At 47.6% G+C, this 26,971-nt stretch overlaps 1 protein-coding gene across 4 annotated transcripts in view; it reads right to left on the bottom strand.

The window, feature by feature from the left end:
• Positions 1-22,578, bottom strand: part of TYRO3 (TYRO3 protein tyrosine kinase) — a 43,441-nt gene extending 20,863 nt beyond the window's left edge. The window contains exons 1-8 of one of the 4 annotated variants that reach the window (XM_076344633.1): positions 22,396-22,577; positions 18,701-18,884; positions 16,276-16,376; positions 11,966-12,136; positions 9,123-9,209; positions 4,873-4,988; positions 1,778-1,955; positions 1,149-1,291 (exon numbers count right to left, since the gene is read on the bottom strand). In XM_076344633.1, coding sequence (XP_076200748.1) covers positions 1,149-1,291; positions 1,778-1,955; positions 4,873-4,988; positions 9,123-9,209; positions 11,966-12,136; positions 16,276-16,376; positions 18,701-18,884; positions 22,396-22,483 — 1,068 coding nt within the window. In that variant the 5' untranslated portion in view covers positions 22,484-22,577. Of the gene's footprint in view, positions 1-1,148; positions 1,292-1,777; positions 1,956-4,872; positions 4,989-9,122; positions 9,210-11,965; positions 12,137-16,275; positions 16,377-18,700; positions 18,885-22,395 lie in introns of all 4 variants that reach the window. The other 3 variants (XM_076344634.1, XM_076344635.1, XM_076344636.1) reach the window with 3 other exon arrangements.
• Positions 22,579-26,971: the final 4,393 nt, after the last annotated feature.

The raw sequence follows: 26,971 nt of genomic DNA, 5'->3' as shown, positions 1-26,971 counted from the left end.
TTGGGTTTCTCTTCTCAAAAATTCCTAATAGCTTCCCAGGGCATAGGGAAGATACGAGGTTTAATGGTTTCCTCCTTTCAGGTCCTTCCATGAAAGCTGCTATAGAAATGTGTTTTTTTCTGCTATTAAAAGATACACCTCCTTCTTGTAGTTTAAACACAAAGATGCGGTAGCATACTGCAAAGCACCTGACAGTTTTAATCCAAGGGAGGAGTCTGCCTGTTTTAACTTGTTGACCAAATCCCATGTGGCTTCTGAATTTCATGGCCAATTTTCACATGGCAAGGCCAACATATTTTCAGTCATTTTGTGGATCTTCTTCATATACATCATTTGCAGTAAACCCATGAAGATTTGGCTGCCACCACTGACACAATGTAAATTCAACGGAAACTCAAAATACTGTCATTCAAAGTCAATGACGCTGACCTAGTATGAAATGGGTCATGTAAAAAAGGAAGTAAGTCTCTTTTCCCTCTAGCTGTCTATTATTACAGGCTTGTTCATCATTAATAAGCACTGGCTAAATGCATATTAAGAAGCGAGAAGCCGTAAGAAATGCTGTGAACTTCAAAGGCAGATAGATATCTGGGAAAGGTCAATGCTGAAGAACAAATGAAAGGCCTTCTACCCTGACAGGGTCCTTTCAACTCCCTACATATTGTAAATGAAATAAAAGAATCCGCAACCTTCTTTCTGTGATTTACAGTATAACTCATTCACTTGTTAAATACACCTTTGCTGCTAAGATTTGAAAAGCCAAGTCCCAGTCACAGGAGAGAGAAAGCCCAGATCCTGCACTGTCTGAGCTGCCTTTGGGACAGCACTAGAAAGAGGCAGAGACAAATGGAATTCTCTCTATGTTGTCCTTGTTGTACAAGGAACGGCAGAGAACTGGTCTGTCCACAGATGAACATTCAAGTGAAGGAATTCTGAATATGCCAGGAAGGGAGAAATGGGCCTAAATCTTGAGGCCAAATACTGAGGAGCTGTGGCAAATCAGAACAGATCCATTTACGCAAAAGCAATGCCGGCAATCTAGTCCCCTGGTATGGATAACAGATGAGGGACCCTAATGCCTAGAAAATTTAATATGAGCATTCTCCAACTCTGTGCCCAATGGCCCAGCTCCCCTCTCGATCTGTTACCTGAGTTACATTATCCTGAATCCATTCCAGCCTGTATCCCAGGACATCTTCTTTCAGCACGTCTGGAGCCACACCTTCCCACTCCAAAATCAGACCAGGATCTCTTTGGATAACATGGATATTTTGTGGGGTGCTGCTTGGAGCTGAAAGCAGGGAACAGAACACAATCACTCTGTGCAGGAAAATAAGGCACTATCCACACTGAAAGTGGCTGAAAAGACAGTTTCACCCTCTTTCCTGAGATCAGCCGGAAGAGAGAGTGTGAGGGGAGAGGACAACTTCTGCCAGCCGCCAGCACTGTGTTTGCTTCAAGTGGAGAAGATAAGATTGGTCAGCGTCTCTTGTTTCTTTCTGAGACCACAAGAATCTCAGAGAGCCAATGGGACATATGCCCAGCATGCAGAAGCCCCATGGCTGGATCAACTTGTGTATCATGCATCATTGCTGTTAACCCACATTTGACTGCATATTATTATTTTGTGTTAGGAGACCCTTAGAGTAGACAAGCAATCTGACAGTGTAACGTTTCCTGCATTTCAGAATTAGCAAGGAGGAGTCCAATGAAGTTTATCATAATCTCTTTTTCAGATTCAGAACTGCTTTCCTGTTCTTGTCTGCTATTTGCTTACCAAGCTCCAGGGTCTGGAAATAAACCCTGTCGGTGAAAGGGGAGCTGCCCATCTCATTGCTGCACTGCACACGAACACTGTAGTTGGTGGAATGCTTCAGGCCTTGCACGCCGTAGGCAAAGGGGGGCACTGGAGTGACTTCAGTGGAGACCGCCTGGCCGTCTGGTGACTCTGCTACCTGTGCCAAGAGTGAAATGGAGAAGACTGTTACCATAAGCCATATAACTAACGGGTCCAGAGGGATAAGAATCCATTTCGTGGTTAGTTTAGGAATGTGTAAGAATAGATATGGTACCAGTGGTTGTTAAAATACTGAAAAGGGAGTTGTCAAACTAAGAATCATGAGCCATGCCTTTGTTTGGTTTAAGTGACATCACTCTCCTAACTCTGGCAGTACAACAATCTTCCACCAGCAGAAAATTTGGTTCCATATTTTAAAACATTTCCTTACCTATGTTACAAATTCTACAGTTGATTATTATTTCCTTTAAAGAAAACTAAATGTGCTTGTTGCTTTGAGTGCTAGTGGCTGGCTTCTGAGGCTTGTCTAAATTTGAGCAATGAAAATTGATAGATCAACTTCTCTGTTGCCTAGTGTCACCTTTTTCTCAACTCCTTTTTCAGAACTTTGTATATTTTCAGTTTTGTAGTGGATTGAAGACATGGTAGACACTGGTGGCTTGGTTCAACTAAACTGTTTCAAATTAAACTGAAAAGAAATTTTTTACCACTCCTGCAACCCTTCTTTTTTTTTTTTTTCCCAAATCTGAACTTTTAAGCAACATGAATGTTAATTTAAATCTGGTATCACTGTGTGCTTTTAACGCACAGACGGGTTCAATGTTCCTGCTTTTGTACTGACAATAGCAGAAATCACTGCATAGCTCCCAGGCTCAGCCTATCTTTCTTCTCAAGTGCATATGAAATAGCAAAGGTGGGAGTAAAAGCAAGGTGTACTGACAAAAGTGAAACACTCATGTGGACTTTATATTCTTTATATAGCAGTCTTTCTCCCTTTCTCCCTGCCCTTCTGCTCATCGTCACGCACACTTTTGGCCCACTGATTTATTTGGCTAATAAAAAGGAAGAATCTCATGTTTCCCTAATAGAAAAATAGGTGGTTGTTGTTATCAGCGTCATCCAAAGCAGGGAAAAAATAAGCAGACTTTTGTGTAAAACCCTGTCAGTTTGATGATGTGTTTCTGTTCAACAGCCTGAAGAGCTGGGGCTCTTACATCTGCCCCCTTTATGCCCTGGAACATGGCTTGTGTTAACAGTGAGTAAACACAGCGAGTCCCTGCACTGTCCCCAGAAGCAATCTGCCTGTCTGAACATGGTGCTCTTGGGGCACCCGCTGCAATTCCCGAGTGCCAGAAAACCACAGCCAAGTTTCAATCCTCCTTCTCTTTCTGGGAGGCTCCGAGCAGAAGTGCAATCGTGGGGAGCCAGGAGCGTGTGCGTTTTCACATGGAAATGTGGGTCAATGTCTCTCACAAAATCTCTCAGTGTGGAAGACAGAGGAAGCACGGCTTTCTGTCAGTGGAGGGTTATTGCCAAATTACCCAGCTCCCAGATCCAAACGCAGGAACTTTGTCCTCTCCAAATAGAACAGAAAAGGCTTAGAAAAGGGGTGAAAGACTGCTGAGTGGACAGAAACTGAGCTGCTCTGATTCAGCCTCTTTTCCACATGTCCCACCCCCTGCACCCCTGCCAAAAGTGAGAGGGGGAACTCAAAACCCAGGGTGATTAGCATTGCAGCATGCAAGCCACAGAGAACAGGCTGTTCCAACTGGAGATAACTCACATTGTAAAACAGAGGAAGAAAACCATTTTCTACTGTGAACAAGAACAGAAGCAGCAACAAAATCCAGAGATCGGGCCACCTATATTCAGGCATTCTTTCTGCCAGTGAGTTGAAACAAGATGATGGTTTCTTTTACTTACGAAAGGAAATAAACGTCAGAGCATGAAATCTCTGGTTTCCTCCCCAAATAAAAAGAGGACTGCAAGTAAATTAGCTAGGCTGCTTCCAGCATACCTTGTGTTTATAATTCTCCTCTACATAGTTGGCAACACCCCATAGAAATTCCACTCCAGTTCACATTGCTGCTATAATCAGGTAGGGAAAGCATAGGGGCCCAATATTCACACCTGACAGATAAATCCATGGGGAACGTGCCTAGCTGTGTTTGCATGGCCTGCTTCAGGAACCATCATTTCTTTTTGACACTCGGTTACCAGCTGTTTGATCTGATTTTACAGTTAATTGTGCAATGCTAGAAACTAAGTCTGCCTGAAGTTGGACACGTAACATTGTTCCCAGAAACCTAATGAAGCAGTCCAATTTTTCAGAGATGTTGAGTACTCAGCACCCAGCAGAGCTAAAGGATATTACCACCCTTGATTTTCTGTGCAGAACTGGTCTTTGACAATGGAAAACCAATCAAGATTTAGAGGCAGGGCTTAAAATTACTCTGAAACATGCAAACAGGACTGACTTCGTATCAAAAAGCCCAATCTGTCTCCTGCCTCCACCATTCCCACCTTTCCTGTACTACATCCTATACTTTACAAGCTCCTCATCCCTTGGGCTCGTGGTATGTCTGGATCCCAGCATTTCCTCTGGCACCACAAAGCACAGGGCTGAGCTGGCATGGGAGTCACAGGCCACTGCACTGTACTGGAATAAGTTACCACGGGCCAGCTGCTCCACACTAGCAGGACACGTGAGCACCCTGCAGCCACCCAAGGGCACTTCCCATAGAGTGATATGTGCTTCACACGTACTGTAGTGTACAACTCTGCATGGAGTAGCTGCCAGGGAGCAACCAATGTGATAACCTGACGGGAGGGAGAACGGGGCCAGTCTCAAATTCTCAACTGGACACTTCACGCTCAAAACTGGCCCTGCTGTTCGGCATCTATTTATGCCCTGAGTTGCATCCTGTTACATTTCCATGTTTTAAAACTGTGGAATAAGAATTCAAACACTGCTACAAAGCAGTTAGGAGAGCAAAAGATGGCCCAAGCAGTGTCATGGCTCAGGGGAGTCCCATTCTTCATGCAGGGCAGGGGATGATCCAAAGGGGCCATACCTGAAGAGTGCAAGAGTGGAGGGGTGCACGGCCATCAAATCCTGGCACCCAGACCACGCTGGCATTGCTGCTGGTGACTTGGCTTACAGTTACATTGAGAGGTGGGAGAGGCATGGCTATAAAGGAAACAAAGAGACCTTTCAGTATACACAGAACTGAGCAGGTATTCACATGAAAATAGCAGAGGCTTGAGGCTAGAAATTATGCAATGAAATCACTAACAGAAATGGTACAATATCACATCTTTAGAGAGTGTCCCTGACTGTTGTGAATGAAACTATTATCTTAACATTGAACAAGCTATTGGCGTCCATTCTTTAATAGTCCAGTGTACTTGCTTGATGCATACAGGCAGCAGTTGATCTCTTTGATAGCAATGCCAGTGTGATGTTTACACCTTGGCTACTCAGCCCTCTTCCCTACCCCCTCCATTGCAATGCATGACCCAGCCCTTCACACACAATTGCTTGTGGGCCTACACTGTGAACCAAATCAGGGCTTTAAAATCCCTCCCGATTCTCAGTCCAGCCCCCGAAACCAGCTCTGCCAGCACCAGTCGAAGGGTGGTTTGCTGTAGTGACCCGAATACCCTGCAGCTGGATTTGCCGTAGACCGCTTCGCGCTGAGAAAGTGCTGTCTCCAGGTGTCCGTTACAAACCCCTCTTGAAACACCCTGGGACGGAGCCTGGACCGAAAGCTGTGCCTCCTTCAGGCTTGGGATGAATAAACTCAGAAAGCACTCTGTTTTATGGAGGGGCAATTCGAGGCAAAGGGAGTGCCTATTACGTGGCAGATACCACACTACAAATTAAGGACAGAGCCAGAAACAAAATCAGGATTCCCAGACCGGCCATTTAATCAGATGTTTGTGCTTTCTACCACCACAGAGCAGCACCAGAGCGCTGCCCCTCCACTCTCGCCCTGACTAGACACCTCCATCGCTGCAGGGGCCTCTAGTATGTTGTTGCATTAACCTGAGCTCTTTGGCTTCCTTTTAGGATCCTCAATGTTTCCCTTTGCCTTCTCTTTTCCTTTCACTGTAATTCCACATAGTTGCTTCCTATTCTTCCCAATATACCCCTCACCATCTCTTTTTTACTCCTGAGTCTGTTTTTATTTAGGCACCTCACTCCTGAAAAAATTACCAGCTTCATGAATACTAACCTCTCTCCTGACCTTTTGCTCATTTAAAAAAATCCTACGCTGCTGCCATGAGTAATCCTTTTCCTGCAGCACCTCAACAAATTGTACCCTCAGGAGTCCTCTTTCAAACACCCAGTGGTCCTCAGGACAAGGCTCTGCCTACAGACCAAATTTTCCACCTCTCTTGAGCTGTATCCAGTGGAAAAGTAATTGCAAACCAGGATTCCTCTAGCTGCATCTTCTACACTGCCAGAGAGCACCTTTGTCTCTCACTGCACCAAGGACAACCACAATACTGCCTTCAGCATCGCCACAGGGCCATCTTGCAGGAGAAATGCTTAGACCAAAGCCCCCTCCCAGGTCTCTACAGAGGGCCTAGAGGATAGAATGGGGCAGGGAATAGATAGTGCCATGGATTAACCCTGTAAAGTCTTTGTTGTCTGGTTAACAAGTTACCAGGACTCAGGGGAGAGGGCTGCCACCTAGATAAGAAGTGTGCGTGGGTGGGAGGCGCGGCAGCAGAGCACTGGTCTGGGATGGAAGATGGGCAATGAGTTCTTTGCCTTTCAGTGAAAGGTCTTTGTGAGTTAACTTAGACTTTTCTGTGTTTTGGTTTCTTTCCCTTTTGATGTTGGGTATTCGGGTTTGTAAGCTCTTTGGGGGGAAAAAGCTTGCTTTCACTGCTTACTTGGGTATCATTGAAACACTGCCCTTAACTCAAGTCTTTTGTAAACACACCCATAACTTTTGGGTTTAGCAACATGTAATTTTCAACACTGGATGGCAGGCCCAAAGGAACTACAGGTTATACCACCAGTGAGAATAAATAATCACCTGCTAACACATCCACTCTGTAATAGAGAAAGCCACTGAAGAGGGTCGGCTTGCTAGCACCTTCCCCTAAGGGCAATTTGTAGAAGGGACAGATACATCTCCCCATCACGCGTTGGCAAAAAACTCTGGGTGGCTGTTTCCTGTTGTGCTCTGAAACACAGGATACGACCCTAAAAGTCTTAGCTGCACACATGAAGGAGAGCAAAGCCAGTCTGAAAACAAGACCTTGAGTGTTAACATAATGAGAGTTAACTTTCCCTGTTTCCATGGAACAATGGGGCTTTGTACACGGCTGGGGACTGTGGGCTACAATAACAGTAATTTTCTGCTTGCAGTACACCCAGCACATTATGGGCACTACAGAGAATAGATAATGAACAACAACAGCAGCAAAGAGGAAGAAATGTTAACAGTTTGTAAATGTCCTAGTAAAAATATTTGCCTCTGGAAACACAGAAGAAAAATTGTTTAATAAATTGTAGAAAGACTTGAGAGTCCTCATTAGCAGATGGATCTGTGGATGATCCATGTGGATGATCAGGAAGGCCCTGATCATGCATGTACAACAACTACTCCCAGTAATTTCATTGAAGTCTACATGTTCATAGGTTCAAGGACTAAATAAACATTATCTGGGCCTGCTCCTGTTCCTGCTGATGTCCTTGTTAGGAGCTTTGCTTTAATTTTAACAGGGGCTTTACTAGATCTTCCAAACTTTTGCTCTTTAGAAGAGCCTCATCACTTCCCTAAGTTTATAACTACTCTTTTAGACATATCTTTGAGGTATTACAGTTAGAACTTTTACAACTACAGCATTGGACTTGCTATTTAAAACCTGTTTCTTATCTCTAGCACATGCCACATACTGGTGCAACATTTGCTGAATCACTTAAGCTTGCTCTTCCTCAGCTCTGAAAAGTGTGTGTGTATGTGTGCATGTGCACAAGTGTGTGATGGTGATATGTCCCTCCCAAAGAGGTTGTGTGGATTCATTAGCTGATGATTGACCCTTATGGAGCACTTCTGGCTAAACGTAATTGCTGGGAAATGCAAGAATTCTGAGGCATTCGCCTCATCGTCTTATTAATGGTTAAAAAAAAAAAAAATGAATCTGTGTTAACATTAAAAAAAAAAGGAAAAAGCTTGTTGATGCTAAACGTTATTTCAGATTACAGCTTGATGAGATTTTTTAAAGCATAATAGCTTTGTGAACTAAATTCTATCCCAGGATAAAAATATCCATGGAAGATATATTCCACAATAACTAATTCCCCTGTGTAGACAAACCTTTAAGGCAACAACTCCAAACATTTTTAAATTAAGTTATAAATCTTACTAGTCCAGCATACTGCATTCTTGGCATAGCAGTAACCACAACATCCTGAAGAAAAAAATACACTGTAAGAGCAGTAGATTTACAGCTGGATTTTAAGCTATCCTTTAATGAATATTAGCTAATACAACTGTGAGTTCTGATACAGACATAAATGCTTGCTCTTATTCGCGCTGAGCAATAAGCTACCACTTGGAACAAACGATTTTTGTGACACACCTCTCCTGGAACTGATAACCATGTCATTTAATGCACATTAAGCATGACTGAAAATTCAAAAGCAGAAGCACCTCAACATGAAGAGGAGGGGAAGAGCTGATTGCTCTGATTACCCCCATTTCAGTCACCTGGAGAAATAGAGGAAACATGACATCAACTCAGGGACTTCCAAATAGCAACTGGTCATGCGAAGGCTAGGAATTATTTGTTTTGAATGAGCAAAGAATTAAAAGAATAAAATCCATAAAAACAGGGTGGATGAGCAGACTTTACTGGCCACTGGTGATCACCTTCCTTGTCTTTTTTCAGCATCTAACATGATGCCAGTAGAAGCAAGCACGAGTAATGGCTGCTTTAGCTCTAACAAGACCCACCTATCTCCAAGAAGGAAAGATTTTCCCAGCTACAGATTTATATCCAGCTTCATCTCTCACAAACAATTTGACTGCTCTGACTCTCTCCTTTTCGAGGAAAAACTGTTATTTGACATCAGATTTCCACTCCTGAATCAGATGTGGTTTATTTTCAACAGCCTGGGATACAGCCCTGCATAGCAAGCAGGAACTGCTGTTAGAGCACAAAGCACTGTTTCAACTGCTGAGAGCTCCAGCCAGTGCTGGTTGCTGGCAGCTTTGAGACAGCCCTTTGCATTAAGGAGCCCTACTTTCCCTCCCCAGAGAGCAAACTTGAGTCCCTTGCCCATTCTCTTGCACTCTCTCACCTTTAATTTGAGCAGTGGCTGTCCGAGATGAAGACAATCCCTTTACGTTGTGAGCTTCGCAGGAGAAAACTGTGCTTTGATTAATACCTGGAGATCAGCCAAGAAAAGGAAAGGAAACACAAACAGCTATATAATCCAGCTTCAACCTTCAGCAGAATTTCAGTTATGTGTGACATCCAGCTCAAGCTGTACAGACAATTGGAGGGCTGAGCTGGGTGCCAATCAAAGGCACATGAATTTCAATGTAATCAACGTGCTAAACACATTTTTAATGGAGAGAGTGTGGCAATGTAGAAGAGCTTTCACGGGAGCTTCAGAAAGCACTGAAAAAGAAACATGAATCTGGCAGAACAGCAGCTCACAGTGCTCAGTTGGTAGATGTCCACTTCTTGCTTTCTGGCGAGCATCTCCGGAGCAAGGATCATGTTGAACTGTGTGCTTCTACAAGACCCAATGCTCTGGACCTCAGCCTGCCACCTGAGCAACAACCATCTTCTAACTGGGCTATAAGCCCAGGCAAACTTCCAACCAGATGCTGTAGATTTCAAGCTAATGCCCACCTGTCCCTCACCTTGCATCAGACTTTTGAAGACACACAAAGGAAGTGGAAGTAAAATGCTACTGCATCAGCACTGAGGTACTTTCCAGGGGTGATACAATGCAAGTGAGGATCACACGCTCCCTCTCTTCTGTGAGCATCCATCCATCCCACAGGGCCTGAATATGGCATCATACGGATGTCCAGCTGCTCCAAGATGCATATAGGTATTGCCAGTTAATCAGAATTGACACAGATTTGCAAATGTCCAGCATATGTTTTCACGTGGCTTGGCCCTCAGTTGCCTTATAGAGCTCTATCTGAGAAAAGTTACGGATTGGCACACTATGGGCATACAGTTTAGGAGGGAAAAAGACTTCAGAGCTGCACGGAGCAGCTTGCACAGTGTCTGTCTTTGCTCTTTGATTCATCTCCCAAGCCTGAGATTAATGGCATTGCAAAGAAGGTGTAGTGGAAGAGAGGAGGGACTGATATAACATGAAAGAGCAAAGTTTTAGCTTCTTCCACTCATCCTAGTGAACCAGAGGAAAATGCTGCCAGCAGGCTGAAGGCCAGGCAGCAGAGCAGAGCAGCACCTGACGCGGTAGGCATGTCCCAAAGACAGAACCAAACACAGTCCTGCCCTGAGGAAAATACAAAACACACCACAAACCAAGATGTCCTTACTCTCTAGCACCATTGCCAGCACTGCTTTCCAAATACAACAATCTTTTTACCAAACCAACTGCTTGCTGAACCTTCTAAATGTTTGCTTTCTAGTCAGTACTTTATTATTATTTTCTTCAGAATTTGATACTTTCTTTAGCTAGCAATGCTTATTTTCTTACCAACTGTCTTTTTTGACATGCTTTGGCAATCTGACCATGCAGCTTATGTCCTGCTACATTTTTTCTGTTGCAAAGACAAGATCTGCCCAAGGGACATCCCAAAGAACACTGAAAGGGGCAAAGAAAGGTGGTGGTGATGAATATATATAATAGCAATTCATCTGGAGAATCACCAGGAGCAGATGCCCTTCTTCAGGCCCCCATACCACTGCCCCACAATGACAGAAGTTTTGTGAGGCACCATGGGATGAGTTCAGTGGAGGAATGGAGACTTTTTTTTTAATTGTCTTTCCCCTCTCAACTATCAATCTTTTCAGTTTCCATTTCAACAGGCAGATTATATCATAAGGGAGCAGTTTTCATTTCCAACTTGGAACAGCATCGAGTGGCTACGTAAGAAAGGGAGCAGATAAAACCATTGCAAATCACAAACCAGGTTTTGATTTACATATAAATTAGGATCTAAGGGAAGGCTTAATAGGATTGGATAGCTCAAAGGATGGCCAAAGATGTACAGAAAGAAACTCCCCGTGGGTGTAACTGTATCAACCCCGATGAAGAGGCCCCAGAGATGACTCTGAGTCGTAAAACCTTTTCTTTCTAAATAGCTAGTTCAACTTTGGCTCAGGGCTACTGAGAATAATAAAACAGCAGCAAAGAAAAGAAGTAACACAAAGCTGTTGGACAACGAACCAGAATGAAGTTACCTTTAGGAGGTAACTACAAGAATAGCTGCAGTCAGGTCCTGGTAGGGATACATCGCCCCTTCCCTAAAAGTGGGTTGAAGAGAGACCTGAACACCTACTGGCTCCTGAGTTCTTCAGCTGATGCTGCTGGGGAAAGCAGTCTTATCACCATGCACCTAGTGCCTGCTCTGGGGCAAACCTTGGTCTCTGAGGATATCAACCAGCCCACTTCAGCACCAATTCAACCACTCTAAAAGTGTCAAACAATTACATGAGGTGGTCAGGTTTTAACGGTAAGAGCATCCAGCAAGCTTGCAAGAACAAAGAGGGGGGGAAGAGAGGGGAAAGCAGTGCATAACATGGCTGTGCAGAGAAGGAAGAGGTGGCATCTGTTACATGCGAACGCTTGGAGGTTTCCAAGCCAAATGTCACCAAGAGAGTCACTTAATATAACCATCAAGACCCTCCATGAGGTGGAACAAAAGATGCACCCAGTGCATCATCTGTCCAGTAGCATCTTTACCACAGTGCCAGCCCCATCCAAGCTCTGAAGAGCCTGCGTGCCTCAAGCCAGCAGAAAATACACAGAGCAGCAACCGCCCCTCAAGATGATCTGGCTTTGTATGCGATCACGATCTCTCAGCCCTCAATGTACAGTCAAAGACCATTCTCACACTATGTGGCTACCCAGTGTCACTAGGCATGATCAGAAGAGAGCTCTCCTCCTCTTCTGATGCTCAACGTGATCCCCTGCATTGGCAGCAGCCTTACCTGACACATTTAAGATGGAGGGGGAGATGTCTGGAGGCCCCACTCTAGAGTCTCCCATCCACCAGACAATTGTCACTGGTTCAGGGGGACCAACAGCAGCACAGGCCATATGAAATGGGGCATTAGGGGACACGGACACATCCTCAGGTTCCACAGTAAAGTAGGGCACACCTAGAAAAGCAACAGACAAATGATAGTAACTGGAGAGACTCCTTCTGTCTCTTGTTTATTTCCACTAATACCGGTGCCCAACACGGGACACCCACCTGCCCTGCCTCTGTGCCTAATCCGACTCCCTCCAAGCCCTTCACAAGAACCAAGGGTCAGATATGCTGGATCACCTCAGGGCATGAATGTCTACATACTCCCACTAGAAGAAGTCAGAGAGAAAAGAGTGCTTGCTTCCCAAAATGTCTTTGAAAAACCTCTTTCACCGAGTCTCTTTCAAGACTCCCCTATGAAGTAGCTTTTAGTGGCTGTATTTGCTCAATTTTTCAGCTGGAGAGATTGGAGTTTAAAGAGGCAACAGTCAATAACTTTAGCGGTGGCAGACACCACTTTAAAAGATACCTAATCCAGCTGCAGATACTTCTTGCTATGCATTAAAAACTGAAGCTTGTGAACGTGTTGAACTAGCGGCTGTAACAAACCCATGAATGAGGAAAGAATCCCCCAGGTGAGAGACTGGGATCATTTACAACACTCTCTCCACAGCTTAATTGACTGGAGCTGCCTTCCAGCATGCTCTGACACCATGAGAACCAGGCTGCCTTGGAGTTAGTGGTAATTTGTTTCAGAGCTGAAGGCTATCCATGGACATAGCACTCTTAACTATCTGTTCCCCACCATGGAAAGACTCCCGCTTGGTACAACAGGCCTTAGATCAGGTCCATAGGGAGCAAAACACAGCTGCAATGCTAATTACCTCAGGTCATCTCTAAGTGGCAATAGCTGAGCGTAACTCAATACATCAAGAGATGTGGTGCCTCTTATGGGCAATGCCAAAACTCTTGTGGTTTCAGTGCTCCAAACCAGTAATACAAAATTCACCAGCCATCAGCACCAGCGCTGATCCTGCAGGACAGCCGGCGTGCGCTTCTGGTGGCTGGTGGAAGAGCTGAAGGTCCAGAGAAACGCTGAGTTCCCTTTTATACTCAAAACCTTGGGTGTCAAGCACAGCTGCGTCTACACCAAAATTAGGTATTCTCAGCTGGAAAAAGTGTGTTCTGGAAACTGCTGATCTGCCACCTCACAGAAACAGAGGAACCAACAACACTGTGCATTCACATGCTTAAATTACACTGTCTGTCCCCAGCCAAAGGTGACAGGCCCGAGCGGCTCCAGTTGGTGTGGCAGATGCTGAGCACCTCCAACAGCAGGCAATTAATGTAGGTACCTCAATAGGGATTTAGAAGCCTAAGGCTTGGCATTTCCCCTACACTCCAGCTGAAAGTGGTGTCCTTGGTCTTTCACTGACCATCCAATTGCTGTTTGTGTCTTTCATATGGCAGTTTCTTTGCGCCTTCCTCACCTCCTTGCCACTCCCTTTAGAGTGGTAAGTAAACGAACAAACTAAAACAGGTCTAAAAATAGGTCACTTCAGGAATGACGACGCCTATCTGTACAAAGGCTAATGCTCAGGAGAGGTATATCCATCATCATGATTTACCGCTGGTTTTTGCTTACATTTTACTTCTATTGTTTATGTATGACTGCAATAAAAAAAATAAAGTGAATAAACTTTCCAGATACCAGCTGTGACACTTCCACCTGCTTTGCCCTCCTTCTCCAAGGAAGATTAGAAGGAAAAATACCATCGTTTCATCTACCTGTGAGCAGGATCCCTGCCTCCTGTCCTTTTGCCATGGCACCCGAGGTAACCTTTCGGGAGGATCCTGCCCAGCTTGGCAGGTTTTCTCACTTTGGGAGCAGCTAACCAGATCAGACAAGACCACAATTAAAAACTCTCATAGTTCAGGGAGTGCAGCTGACTCATCCAGCTCAGGAACTTGCACTGCCCCCGTACACATGTTACCTGGATACCTCACTGTCTGAGACACATTTAGCCTCCCGGTTCCTGGTACAAGAGGTGAGTGCCAGCACCCCTCTTTCACAGATGCACTGTGGAGGCACTGAGCAGCCAACAACCAGGAAATCAGTGGCAAAGCAAGGAAATGAGCCGGTTTATTCCCTGTTCCAAGCCAGCATCCAACCTACAGGGCTGATTTTTTTCCTACAGCTCAGTTTTTAGACAGTGTTAATTCAGGGGGATGTGTCCATATAGGAGTGGCTGGGGCTCTGACTGTAGCCACAACAGGGGCTAGCAGCCCCAGGAACAGCCACACGGTCAGAGGTGTAATTTCAGAGGGAAAGTTCTATAAGAAACATAATCCGTATTTTTCAGGTGGTCACACTCTGCAGGGTGCCTCTTAGATTACCTCTCTGGGCATCAAATGCTATCATGTTCTCGATAAGGCCAGAGTCTAGTTTCTAAACCAGAAAACAGTTTCCTCAGAATTTATAAAAACAAAATTATTTTGAGTGTTTCATAAGATCAAACATTTTAGCTGTATTACAAAGACAGTTCAAATACCATCGCTACAAATTCTGCCTGATACAGACTACCTAAGTCGATCAAGGCAGATACTAGACAGGACAGAAATCCATTTGAGCTCGCTTTAAGTTAGATCACCAGTAGTCCACACTTGTTTTGTGTGGCACACTGAAGGGTGTCAGCACCTACTCTGGTTATTTGCAGCCTTCAGTAAAGATCCTCTCTCAGTCAAAGAAGACCACAGTCGTTATCAATACAGCAACCACTTCTAGACAAAGCTGGTACACCCAGGGAAGAAATACATACAGCGATAACAGTGACGGTGGGTCTGATAGGCTTTTGCATTCCCTGGTGTTTTCTTATGCTAACAGCTGACACATTTTTAAAAATCCACCCCTTATCACTACTTGTTATTTTTAATTTTTCTCCACTAACTCCCATTTCACATGATTACATACTCAGTTCAAGTTTAACTAGCTTCTGCCATACTTGCTTTTCTCATAAAGGCAACTGACTAGTTGCATTTTTTTTTAGCTCCTGCTTCCACTGTAAGCTTTGGCCTTCATTCTCAACATTCCCCCTTACCTAGCTGCAGCTGGTTTTTGTGACTTTGATATTTCTTGCCTGTGCTACCCAGAAGGGCTCCTTTGTTTTTCAGATGGCTTAGCACACTGAGCTACCCAATCACTCCTAATGCAGCCATGCAAATGCAGCCACGTCTGGAGCAGGCCGTGGTAACTAGAATAGAAATAAAAATGCTCTCTATTGTGCAGGGTTTCAAGCTGTAAACAATGTTCTCCAGTTGAAACTGCACCTGAAAATTTAGGTGGACAAAAGCCTGGGATTTATGGAAGGCAGCAGGTAAGTGTTCCTCCTCCTGTGAGAACTGCTATGAATGTTTCCACAGCTCTGAGTGAGCGAGACCTTTGCTGTAAAACACCCAGACCACACCACCTCCCATGATACCCTCCCCACTACCCCTCTTTAAGGCTGTCAATTCAGCTCTGGCCCAAAATGTTACCAATTACATCCAAAAAGCCACTTCTTGCTGCAAATGCACTGTTCCTGTCAATTTCCTCACCAAATATTAAGCCATCCTATGGCTACTAGCTTCTGAGGATCTAACACAATCATGGCTCAAGAAAAAAGAAACTAGAGACAGTAAGAAGCCACCAATCCACGCTGTCTTGGGTGACTTTTGGGCAACCATGTAGAAGTTATTCTTTATCAGACAAGACTGGGCAAAACAGTGCCACATGGAACAGTTACAGCTATGAAGCACCGAAGCACTTCTCCCAAAACTCAGAACTGGGCTAAAATTGTACCTTGCCCTCAAAGACCTGTTTGGCTGATACACAGAACCAGGCTGTGACTCTGCTTTGAGAATTGGGTTGGACCACATGATCCCAATGGATCCCTTTCAACCTGAACCATCCCATCATTCTACGAATTATTTGGAGACCAAAGCAACAACTGATTGAGGGGCTGGAAAGAAATGTGTGTGCATGAAAGGATCTTTCACTTGTTTCCTAATGTGACAAAATAAAACCAGAAGGTAATAAACTGACAGCTCCTCTCCTTGAAGCTACTCTCCTACCATTTCTTACTCCTGCTCTGTAGTGATCTTACTGCAGTTAGCAGCCACGGTTCAGAGCCAAGAAGCCTGTCACTGGAGCAATCTGCTCTCACCACTTCCACCTAGAGCATATTGGTGGGTCAGCCCTGAAAGGAAACCAGCACTACTACTACTCCTTACCTTCCACTATGAGCCACACTTGCTGTGATTCTTCCTTCTTCCCCCCGTTCTCAACCTGGCACCAGTACTTCCCAGAATCTGTCCGCTCGACGGATTTCAAGCTGAAAAAAGTCAAAAGCCATATCGATATTTTACGTGGATAAAGCATGTTTTTGCCCCAAAGGACCCTCCAGTGTTTGGCAAACCAGATGCAGGGACAACACCCACTGAGACGCAGCCAGCTCTGGGGAGGAGGGCAACAGCTAGCCAGCACAAAGCGCGTGGCAAAACAGCGGAGACAGGAGGCTCCTCCCTAAAGTGGGTGGAGGTAATTCTCAGCAGAGCAGACAGCCTTCCTCCAAAACGTCATCACAAAAAACTCATCATTTGTGTCCTTTGAGGATAGAAAGGCGTTGGTCATCTTGATCCTGAATTGTGACTCTAGCTAGCCTTCAAGAGCGACAGCTTGGGCTACAATGTCTGAGCTAGCAGGAAACTCCAAATCACAAACCTCCAATGAGCCCAACTGTTTTGCCCCAGTTAGGTGACAGGACTGGTGACAGCCTCATACAGGAAAAGATGGGTCAGAAAAGGCCCCCCCATGCCTCAACTGCACTCAGTGTTATTCTTATCCCAAGAGCGCCTCACACTGCAAAACTCCTTGGGCCTCTCGATTTGCGATTTCAAGGGGTTATGCTGGCCTATTCCAGCACAGGACCTCACCCTACAAACTCTTCTGTGTCCTCCCTTGCTCAGCAACAGCTCCCCTTCTGAGAAGATGCATCCAAGCAGGGGAAGGCAGCCACGGGGACTGAGCAGCATTCAAGCTGTAGGCCTCCAGTTCAGGGGAGAAATTCTGCTCCTTGCTCCACTGCTGGAAACCTGCGAGATCCTCACTGCCATTAGCAACACAAGGCTAGCGTGGTGAGTAAGGGCAGAATTTGGCCCCAAAGCGACAAGGTCTCAGCTACCAAAGGGACCAGTGTGACTCTGAGTGCCTGTCAATGTACAAATGTTGATTGCCCCCCGTGGGATGTGCAGCCATGCGTCTGCTGCCATGCAGGGATCCTCAGCAGATCTGATGCCCGCCTTTCTAACACTAGCAGTCCGCCTTGGGGAAGGGGAAGAACATCTCAGGAAGGAAGACAGAAAAGGGAGAGTGTTTGCTGAAATGCACAAAATGGACCCACTACAGCTTGATTTTCAGAGCTGTACCTTCAAATGGCATCAGCTGTCCTGCCCATCCAGCCGCATGTTCTGAAACACAGCGATCGCAGCAGAGAATCACACAGTGGGTGGTAGAAATGATCACTTTAGGAGAAGAAAGGAAAAAGGAGAAAAAAAAAAGATACGGACACATCTAGATTTAGCACCCTATACTTAGCCCTGGTGCTGCAGAAAGTTCTCAGTGGAGGAAAACAAGAGGTGAGAAAGGAGATCAGACTGAGAGACTCTGTGGGGCAAAGAGAGTTAACTAGGGGAACTGGGGGGAAGTAAACAGTATCGTTTCAAGACAACTGTTTCCACAACATGATGTTATGCAATAGTTTTACCTGGAACAGATTTCTTTCCTATCAAAATTTTTATTATAGACGAGCTTTAGCACAGAGACTTTTAGCTGCTGGAATTGGAGACTCCGTGCAATGTCAATCCAAGAAACCTAACAGGAGATGAAGCTGGAGCTCAGGGAAGAGTGATTCTCAGTCAGTCAACAGTTTTGAGCCTTCACGGTGATGGCATGCTTGCTTGTACAAGCTCTCTTTATGTGTAGAAAAAGAGCAGAACCTTGGGTCTTGTTTAACTCGGCACTTCCAGAACTAGCTGACAGCCCCCTTCTGCTGAAATAAAGCCACAGAGACCTGCTTTGCAGAAGAGAATTTTTGCACCTCTGAGCGGGGCAGGACTGATATCATGTAGTGTAAATGTATTAGGAAAGTCTCTGCAAAATGACTCAGGGATGGTTCAGGTGACAAACACTCCTCCCCAAAGAAAGGAAGGGGATGTAGTCCTGGGAGTCTCATTTCAATTAACAATCCTCACCCTTTAGGCAGACTGACAGCTCAAGAGAGAGTAAGAGAACAGAATGAGTATGAGAGAGAAAACCTATTTATGTAAGTCAGACCTCAAGTCTTCCTGCTGCACAGCAGAACAAGATGAACAAACAAGGCAAGAACATCCTTTCACCTTGAAGTCACGTCTCAAGCATCACAAGCATTAGCAAAGCACCTGTCACCACAGTAGTCAGGAAACCAATATGGTTCTAGTGCATGAAATCTCAGCCCTCAGTGGCTTCAATTCTGCTCTCAGTTATGCCCTTGCCACGTGCTGAACTGCAGACCTAAGGACCTTGCCCCGCCGAAGGCACTGCAGTTGCACAGATATAGCTGACAGCAGAAAACTCTGTAATAGTTTCCGCGATATTCTTCCTTCTCTGCATCTGTTGTACCTGAGGAAGCCGATCCAGTGTTCTTCATCTACTGGAATGTACACCTGGTCTACGCTTTGCACCACTGCTCCGTCCTTGATCCACAACATCTCGGGATCTTCCATTCCCTCGAGGCTGCAATTTAGTTTGACGGGTTGACCCTGGGACACCTTTAATTTGATTGGAGATCCTGTAAATTTCATACCTAAAAAAAAAATACTACTCCGCCCCACCCCCAGAAGAAGGGGGGTTGGAGTACAGCAAATTACTCTAGGTTGGTGGTCTGGAATTACATACCCTACCAGTACACACTGCAGAGGAGTCTGTTAGTCTCGGCACTGCTCTACTATGTCTGCTAAGCAATAGTCAAAGGCAAGCACTGAAAGCACAATTGCTGGAGAAAAGTGGTGGCTCAGTCCGTACGCGGTGCTTTTTTCAACTCATGTAACAGCAGAGTGAGCTTCTGCAGAGCAGTGCCCAGGCAGAGCCAGACAGAAACGCTGGGAGCTTCGTCGTGTCAGTGATCCAGCAGTACTAAGCGTGTTCGCTCAACATGGTACCACACCTCCCTCTTTTCCCCAGGCTTGAATTTCAGCTACAGTGTTCCTGTGCTGCTAAGAAATCATCATGCTTGCTCCATTGTATGCATTTGTAAAGAGCTGGGATACGAGAAAGAATCAATTATGTCTCGTTATTCAGCGTACACTGTTCCTCTGCATTACAGAAAGCTTCTCTGCAATTTGCAAAACCCATGAAAGCAAAGCCTATTCCACAGCATACCTCACCAAGGAGCAGAACTGTTTACAGAACAGATATTTCTGTCGCGTGATGTGGGCGTGTGCTCAAACAAGCCTCCCTGAACCTTCAGTCCAGCCAAAGGACCACGTTATACTCGGAGCTATTTAGTTGCGACCCCAAAGCAGCAGAGCCAGAGTCGGTGGAGCTGCTCAGGTTTACATTGACACAGAAATGTCAGAATTTGGCCCAGAGCACTGTTACACGTGTGGGTGGATGGGGAGTGTTTCCCTCAAGCAGAAGTGAACATATAGAATATGTTACCATGAGAAAACATGGAAGCCAACTATATAAGCACATTTAAGAAAGAACGGCATATAGAGGAGGAACCAGAGGATCAAAGGAGACCATGGGAAAGCAAGAAGGTGCGAAATAAATGTAAAGCTAGTTTTGTTAGGGAGAGTGGCCATTTCTTATGCAACAGCACAGGACTGACAGACCAGAACAGGTCTAGCCTAGTTCAATATTATGCCCTGGCAGCGGCCTCCACATTCTTCAAAAACAAATGACTCCATCACTCTGCCGCTCTTGCACGGCCATGTATCACAATACATTACAACTTCACCCAGTTCACCAGCTGGTCAGCTTCTCACAGGATGCCTCGCTAGCCTACAGAGTCAGACAGAAAAATGCCTGTTGTGAAATCCAGAGTGCTGCTAAGTAAGAGCCCTGTTGCTCTCGAACTCTGTTACAGCCTGACCAGTGATCAAATAGAGAGATTTCTCACATGCCACTTCCCTTCTTGCCAACATGCCACCCTCCCACAGCCATGAGGGCACCACCTCACAGGGCAGAACAACAGCGGAAGGAGTCACAGCATGTTTGTAACAGCTGGAAGAAGGGGGAGCCAGCACTGTGGGACCAGATGGCGCTCTGCCGCTGGCAGCCGGTACCCGGCAGAGCACCAGTGGTCTGGGAGCAATCCCAGAACACAGGCAGAAGGACTTTATTCCTTTCCTTAAGGAGATCCCCCAGCCCATTAACAGCTGGTTTCCTACTCTCACTCTTTTGCCTTTCTATCTGCTGTTAGTAATTTAGCAAATTCACAGAGAGCATTGGAAAACTGGTAAGATGATAATTTTAGTTTAGTTGCTACAGCTCATTTGCTGGGCTAACGATTTAATCACCTTGGGTGACGATGATCTAACCTCGCATTACTTAACTCATCTGTAACACAAATTACACGTCCCAGTGCATGCCAGAAAGCATCCTCCCTTTCACCACTCACAATATTAGAATAAAACATGAAAGCTTCATAGCAGCTCTCTGTGTTACAGAAAACTGATGTAGCCAGGCTGCTGAACGCACGCACAAATTGACAGACACTTTCATTACAGGTGCCTTCATGGAAAAGCAATCTACTCAGCTTTCCTCAGACCACCCTGCTGAAAGAGTTAGCCATAAATTAAACAAAGAAGTGTTGTTAGAGACCCTTTATGGTTTTCAGTTCCCATACAAATTAATGATGTAGGAAAATTAATACACAGTACAAGTGCTCAGTCTGAGTTGTAATTCTCCACACCGCCCAAGTATAATCCCTCCATCAAGATCAACTGAAATGAAGAAATACAGATCAGGGACTTTTAATAAATTCACAGGTTTTTGACAAAAATCCAGTTTTAGCTGCAGCATCTCTTCCTGCAGGTATCGAGAAGAAGCACATAGGAGGCCAATATGGATTTTAATTTCCACCTATTCCTCCTTCTACTCTCCCACTCACGATTTCTCATCTGATAACATTCTTGCCAACGCAAAAAATAATCTTATCCAAATAGGTCCCTCCAAGCCTACCTGTAAGAGCTGCAGGAGTTGAAATGTATAGTTAGGAAATAAAATCATATTAAATTTCTTATCAACCAGTTGTCAGAGAGTTGACAGCAAACGAACATACTAGTTGTCAAAATACACGACATATTTGTTTGTTGTATCGGTTTTGGTTTTTTTAAAAAACTTGCCACCTCTGAATATTTTGATTCCTAGCAACAGAAGTATGCTTTTTGTGAAGTTATTTTGGGAGTGGAGAGAGAGGAAGATGTCTACCCGTGTACACCAAGGGAAAGGTTTTTCACTCCTCAGATTCCTTAGGACCCTGATCTAGCGATCCAACCTGTTCCACATCCTCTCCAGATCAGCGTCACTGCACGCACATTGCTCCACACGCAGCGCGGAGCCCAAACTCCCGGGGAAGTCGGCGGGAGGTTCGCCTGGGCGCCGAGGCTCTCACATGCTGCCTTTCCCTGCCGACTCGGGGGTGAAACTTCGGAAAATGAGTTCAGGAGGGAAAAACCAACAAAAGCCACTCAGGAATGCGCTAGCGCCCGGCTTTCCTCGGCGGCGATCCGCGCTAGGCAAATACCAGAGCAATGCCTCCGCAAACAACAAGGAGGATTATTTGGGCTGCGACTCACTACTCTGTACTTGCAGGCAGGCAGGCGAGACTCGCAGCACCTCGCACAGCCCGGGCTCCCCGCCGGCTCCCGAGCGCCACGTAGCTGGCCCAGCCGCTGGACCCACAGAGGCGGCGGAGTCCCCCGCGCCCAGCCGTGAAGGGGGATGAGGGGCGCAAAACGGGCCGGCCCCGGCCCCCACCTGTGGCTGCCCGAGGCCCCGCGGCCGCCACACCGAGCGGACCCCGCACCCCGCGCTCGGCGGTCGCCCTCAGCCGGACTGCCGACACCTGTAGAGGCAGCGCGGCGGGGGCTACCCGTGGGGGGACCCGGCCGGCGGCGGGGAGCGGGCCCGGCGCCGCCGGCGGGGCACCTCCCCCCTTCACGGCCCGGCGGCGGGAGCCGTGCCCCGAAGCCCCTCCCGCCGCGCTCAGGGGGCTCGGGGGGCACTGTCCCGCCGCCCCCGGCCCTCAGCCGCGGCGACCGGCAGCGGCCGCCCTCCCCGCCCACCGGCGGGCTGTCCGCCTCTCTCACCTGCCACGGCGACGACGTCCCGGAGCGCCGCAGCCCACAGTCCCAGCAAGAGGAGCCGCGGGATCGCCATGCTCCGCTTCAGCTCCATCGCTCCCGCACCACCATCCTCCCCCCAGCTACCGGCGCCGCGGGGGGCTCCCGCCGCCCGCGCAGGCGGCGGCGGCGGCAACGGCGGCTAAGGCAGCCCCGCGTCGCCGCCCGCCACCGGGCTCCCCCGGGAGGCTGCGGGGACGCTCAAACTTCTGGCTGCGGCTCCAGCCGGGGCGAGCGGCAGGAGGCTCCGCCGAGGGGCGACGGCGCGAGTCGGTCGGCTCCGGTCCGGGCGCCGCCGCCGGGCGGTCTCCCCCTGCCGGCGCGCAGCTGCCTCGGCGGCTCCTCCGCGCGGGTCCGTCCGTCCGTCCGTCTGTCCGTCCGTCCCTCCTCAGCCGCCGCCTTCTCCTCCAGGAAATGGCGCTCTCGGGCAGTCACCACGCGCTGTGCTCCCCCTCTGACATCACGCTCATGAATATGCATGAGCCGGGCGCCCGCCGCCCCCGAAGCGGCGAATCACCGCGCCCGCCGCCCCCGATCCACCGCCTCGGGACGGGACCGCGGGCGCGGACCCCGCCGCCCCCCGCCCCACGCCGTGCCCTGGGGTCGGACCCCTCCGGAGGGCGGGCCAGAGCGGGGGGCGGCGGCGAGGGGGTTTCTGGAAGCGGCGTCCCCCGGGGGATGCTCCACGGGGCGGCCTGGTTTCCAGAGCGCCGGCAGCGGGTGACCCACATCCGCGGGAGCAGCCGGGGCACCGGGCAGGGGGGGAAAACCAGGTCGCTTGTTCCTCTACCTACATATGGAAGCAGGAGGCCAGCCTGACCCCTCAGGAGCCCCCGTGCACCCTCCAGCCCCCCAGGGGAGGCGGGCTTGGGGCCACCACCGGGGCTCAGCCCCCCCAAACCAAGGCTCTGCCGGGATGAGCAGCACCTCGCCTCATGCACGCAGCACCCCCAGCCCCATCTTCCCCGTCCGGCCCTCTCCCGCTCCTTGCCTTGGCTGCGTTCACTTCACCAGTCAGACCCTGGCTCTGGGGATGCTAGCCACCCCATCCCGGTGCCTGATCTGTGGAGGAGCACTGGCAACGTGAGGAGATGCGCCCATGCCCTTCAAGCAGGATTGTCTCGGCCTTGCCCTCTTTTCCGCTAGTGGAAAAGTAGGGAGAGGTCTGAGGAAGGAGTTCTCTGCTGCCACAGAGTTACTAGCATGGCGTGGAAAAAGTCACTGACAAACAATTCTAAAAAGTATCTGGTGCTGCCTTTTCGTAGGAGTTACGGTGAGAATCTGGGTTGAAAGGCACCGAAGGAGCAATATCATTTCAACATGATGCAGCTTTCAGCTCTGCCACAGCCATTGGTGTGCAACACTTACCCAGCGGCTCCTGCAATACTCTAGAAACCTGCCTATACGGAGGAGTGTGGGGAAACAGCGTTATGCCCATCAGGGGGATGGAGAAACTGAGGCACAACAAGCTCACGTAATTCCCTCCCAAGCTCTGATCTTCCCCCCACCCCCCTCCAGCCGTTTGCATTTCTGATAGGAATTCCTAGGGGCCTGGAGCAATGCCAAGAAGATTTCATGACTGGAATGGAAATGTCACTCCTTCCCCAGTGCCTCCCGCTGCAATGAGGTGGCTGGGAGGAGACACTGACAAGCCATCCACCCGAGAGCTTACAGAAAGCCTGGGTGCTCTTGGGGACAGGAAATCATGACATGCCCCTCACTGGGATCACGATGGCTCTTGGGCTGAGAGCTTCTGCGCTGGTGTTTGCTAAAAGCTTCATACGTACTTGCTGTCGCTGCTCTCTCTCCCCCGTGTATCCATATATACCCATCAATCCGAGTGCGCGGCGTGTTTCTGCACTTACTCATGGCGATAGCGCCTTCCAGAAAGTAGCTACTTTTGCAGATTTCAGTTGTCTTATGAGAAAAAATAATGGCCATTAGAATAACGTTGTTTCTACAGCATTTTCCTTCTAAGGATTTCTTCCAGCCTTACAATTACAGAGGCTTACAAGACTACCCTGGCCCTGTGGGCTCAGGAAATGCTCCGGTGTACAAGCAGGAGAGAGGAAGCACAGGCAAGCGTTGTGACTTGGCCAAGCCCATCTGGGGAGGCAGTGGCCGAGAGAGGCTTGACTCCATGCTTTGTGCCCAGAGCATGCCTCTACCTTGACGGGCATGTTGTGCTTCATCCAAATGTCATATACAATGCTCCCAAAGGCTTTGGGAAGGGGAAGGAGAAGGGGAAAGGAGCTTTCATCTGCAAAAAAGAGTATGGGGTAGGAAGCTGTTGTAGCATGGCACAGGCCAGACTCTGGGCTGGTGTAAGAGAGCAAAGCTGTGCTGGAAGCAGTAGAGCAAAGGGAATTTCCCCCAGCAGGGGATCTGGCTTCAGCTCTTCTGAGAAGGGCTTTGTGTCAACAGTGATAGGCAGGAAAAGCCATATGAAAATTGGACTGAAATCCTGCACGCATTGCCAGTTGGAGTGCAAACTGCTGTGGGAAAACTTACAGAGGAGTGCAATATTACCATGCAGAAATCAAAGGAACTGGTGATTCTGAAATGCTTTTAGGAACTGAAGACAAGTAAACTCTTCAGGCCTCTTGTGCCACTGAATTAAGCAATGTGGCTTTGTTCTACAGACCATAACACCAGTGGCAGTGCTTACTGCCCACACGCACAGGACACAGCACAGTGGCTTATAAACAAGCCGGTGCCTTCCTGGCTTACATCCTTTCCTTACTTCTTCTGTTGCGATAGTGTGTTGTCACATCTCACCGGAGTTGCTGGGCAGCATAGGCTTGTTCTAGAAAATGCCTGAAGAGCTGCACAATAATCAAGAGGTCAATTCCCAGTGCTGGGAGACTTCTGAAAACGAGGGAGAAAGAAAAAGGAAGAAAGGAAGAGAGGGAGGGAGGGAAGGGAGAGAGAAGGCAGGAAGGAGAAGAGTATTTGCTGGACTTCCTCACCTTCCTCTACTGTTCAGCCTCTTTGAGTTATTGAGATCCAACAGGACAAGGATGGGTTATCCCAGTGAGAAAGCACCCCAAAACACCCACTTCCACATGAGAAGCCATAGCCCTAAAAGTTCAGCAAAAGCTGCTGGCGCATGCCACTACTCCATTGTCAAAGTAGTCAGTCTGCAATTGGATACAAAATCTCTGTTTTGTACAAGGCGTTTTCCATAGAGCTGCCTCGTTTGCACTCGGATTCGAGAACCTGTCCGTTCCATCCTCTGACTTGGGATTTGAAGAGCAGCGTTATCCCCTCCATTGCTAGGGGACAGATCCCTCATCCTGCATGAGGAAGCTGCAGCAATGGCAAGAGCGACGATGAAGTGGCGTTCAAGGGTCGCAGGAGTAGCTCTGCTCGGAGTAGCTCTGCTCTATGGCATAGGAGACCCAGGATGGCTGTTCAGGTGCTTCCTAAGTGGGTGATCTGTTGAAACCAGCATATTCAGCCCCAGGCCAGAACAGGAGCTGCTCCCAGCTTTTCAGTCACCACCAGAGGCTACAGCAAGTGACAGGAGGGAGCTCCATGTGGGGGGGGGGGCTTTTGCAGCTTAGGCATGGCTTCTCAAATAAATGCCCCAAAGTTGGGCCAGAACACAAGGAGTGAGGAAGCGGAAACCCTCTGGGCTTTCCAAATGCTGCCAATGACACAGCTTGAGAGCTGCTGGATATTACACTGGCTTTTGAGGACACTGAAAATGTTAAAATGGGCACAAACTGTCTCCATTCTCTGCCCAACCCATCATAATAATAGGATTGCCAGAGCTTGTTCATGTCAGATAATAATACTGTTTAACGTGGTCACTTCTGAGGACGCAAATATAACGTTCGATCTTGAAATACATATGGGACCAAACTGGCCATGCCAAGACCTTGGACATGGTATTTAAAGCCACAGGTGGCTGCAGCAGCTACACAAGAAGACTGAAACTCATCCTGCCTGTGTCTGGGCTAAGCTTGCCATAACTGAGTTATGCTGCTCATTTGGGAATTATCCTAGCTGCAGCTGAACTCTGTTCTCTTTTAATTTATATTATTCTACCATCTCTTCCTTTCTCTTTTCTTGTCTTCCTCCCTACCACCTCCTTCAGTAAGAAACTGTGTTGAAATATTCCAGCCTCTCTGTTTTGTGAAGTTTCAGCCACCTCCAGCTCTTTCATCTTCCATATGTGCTAGTTTTAACTTTCTGTGTGAATGAAGATAAGGACAGGGAACCATATTGAAGACTTGCATTTACTCTGTCTTCAGAATACAAGTAAATCAGGATGAGTCTGAGCTTTGAGGTCAGACCTGATCCCTTCCTAGTTGCCAAACTCTCCCAGCTCTGCCTGGGGGTGGTAGGTGGCACGGTGTAGATGGGGGCTAGGACTGGATCACTGTAGGGTGGATCTAAGTTTGGATTTTTCTCTAAGTTTCAATGTTACCCAGTCTGGCCCGAGCCCAACCATAATCATTACCCTGAGCCCAAACCTGGTTCCTCCATGTGTCTGGGATGGTTATTCTTTTTTAGAGGTGATAAACTAACACATCAT

The sequence above is a fragment of the Aptenodytes patagonicus genome, chromosome 7 (genome assembly GCF_965638725.1).
Source record: "Aptenodytes patagonicus chromosome 7, bAptPat1.pri.cur, whole genome shotgun sequence".
NCBI lineage: Eukaryota > Metazoa > Chordata > Aves > Sphenisciformes > Spheniscidae > Aptenodytes > Aptenodytes patagonicus.
Note: the sequence above shows the minus strand (reverse complement) of the source record. Positions and strands in the feature narration are given on the sequence as shown.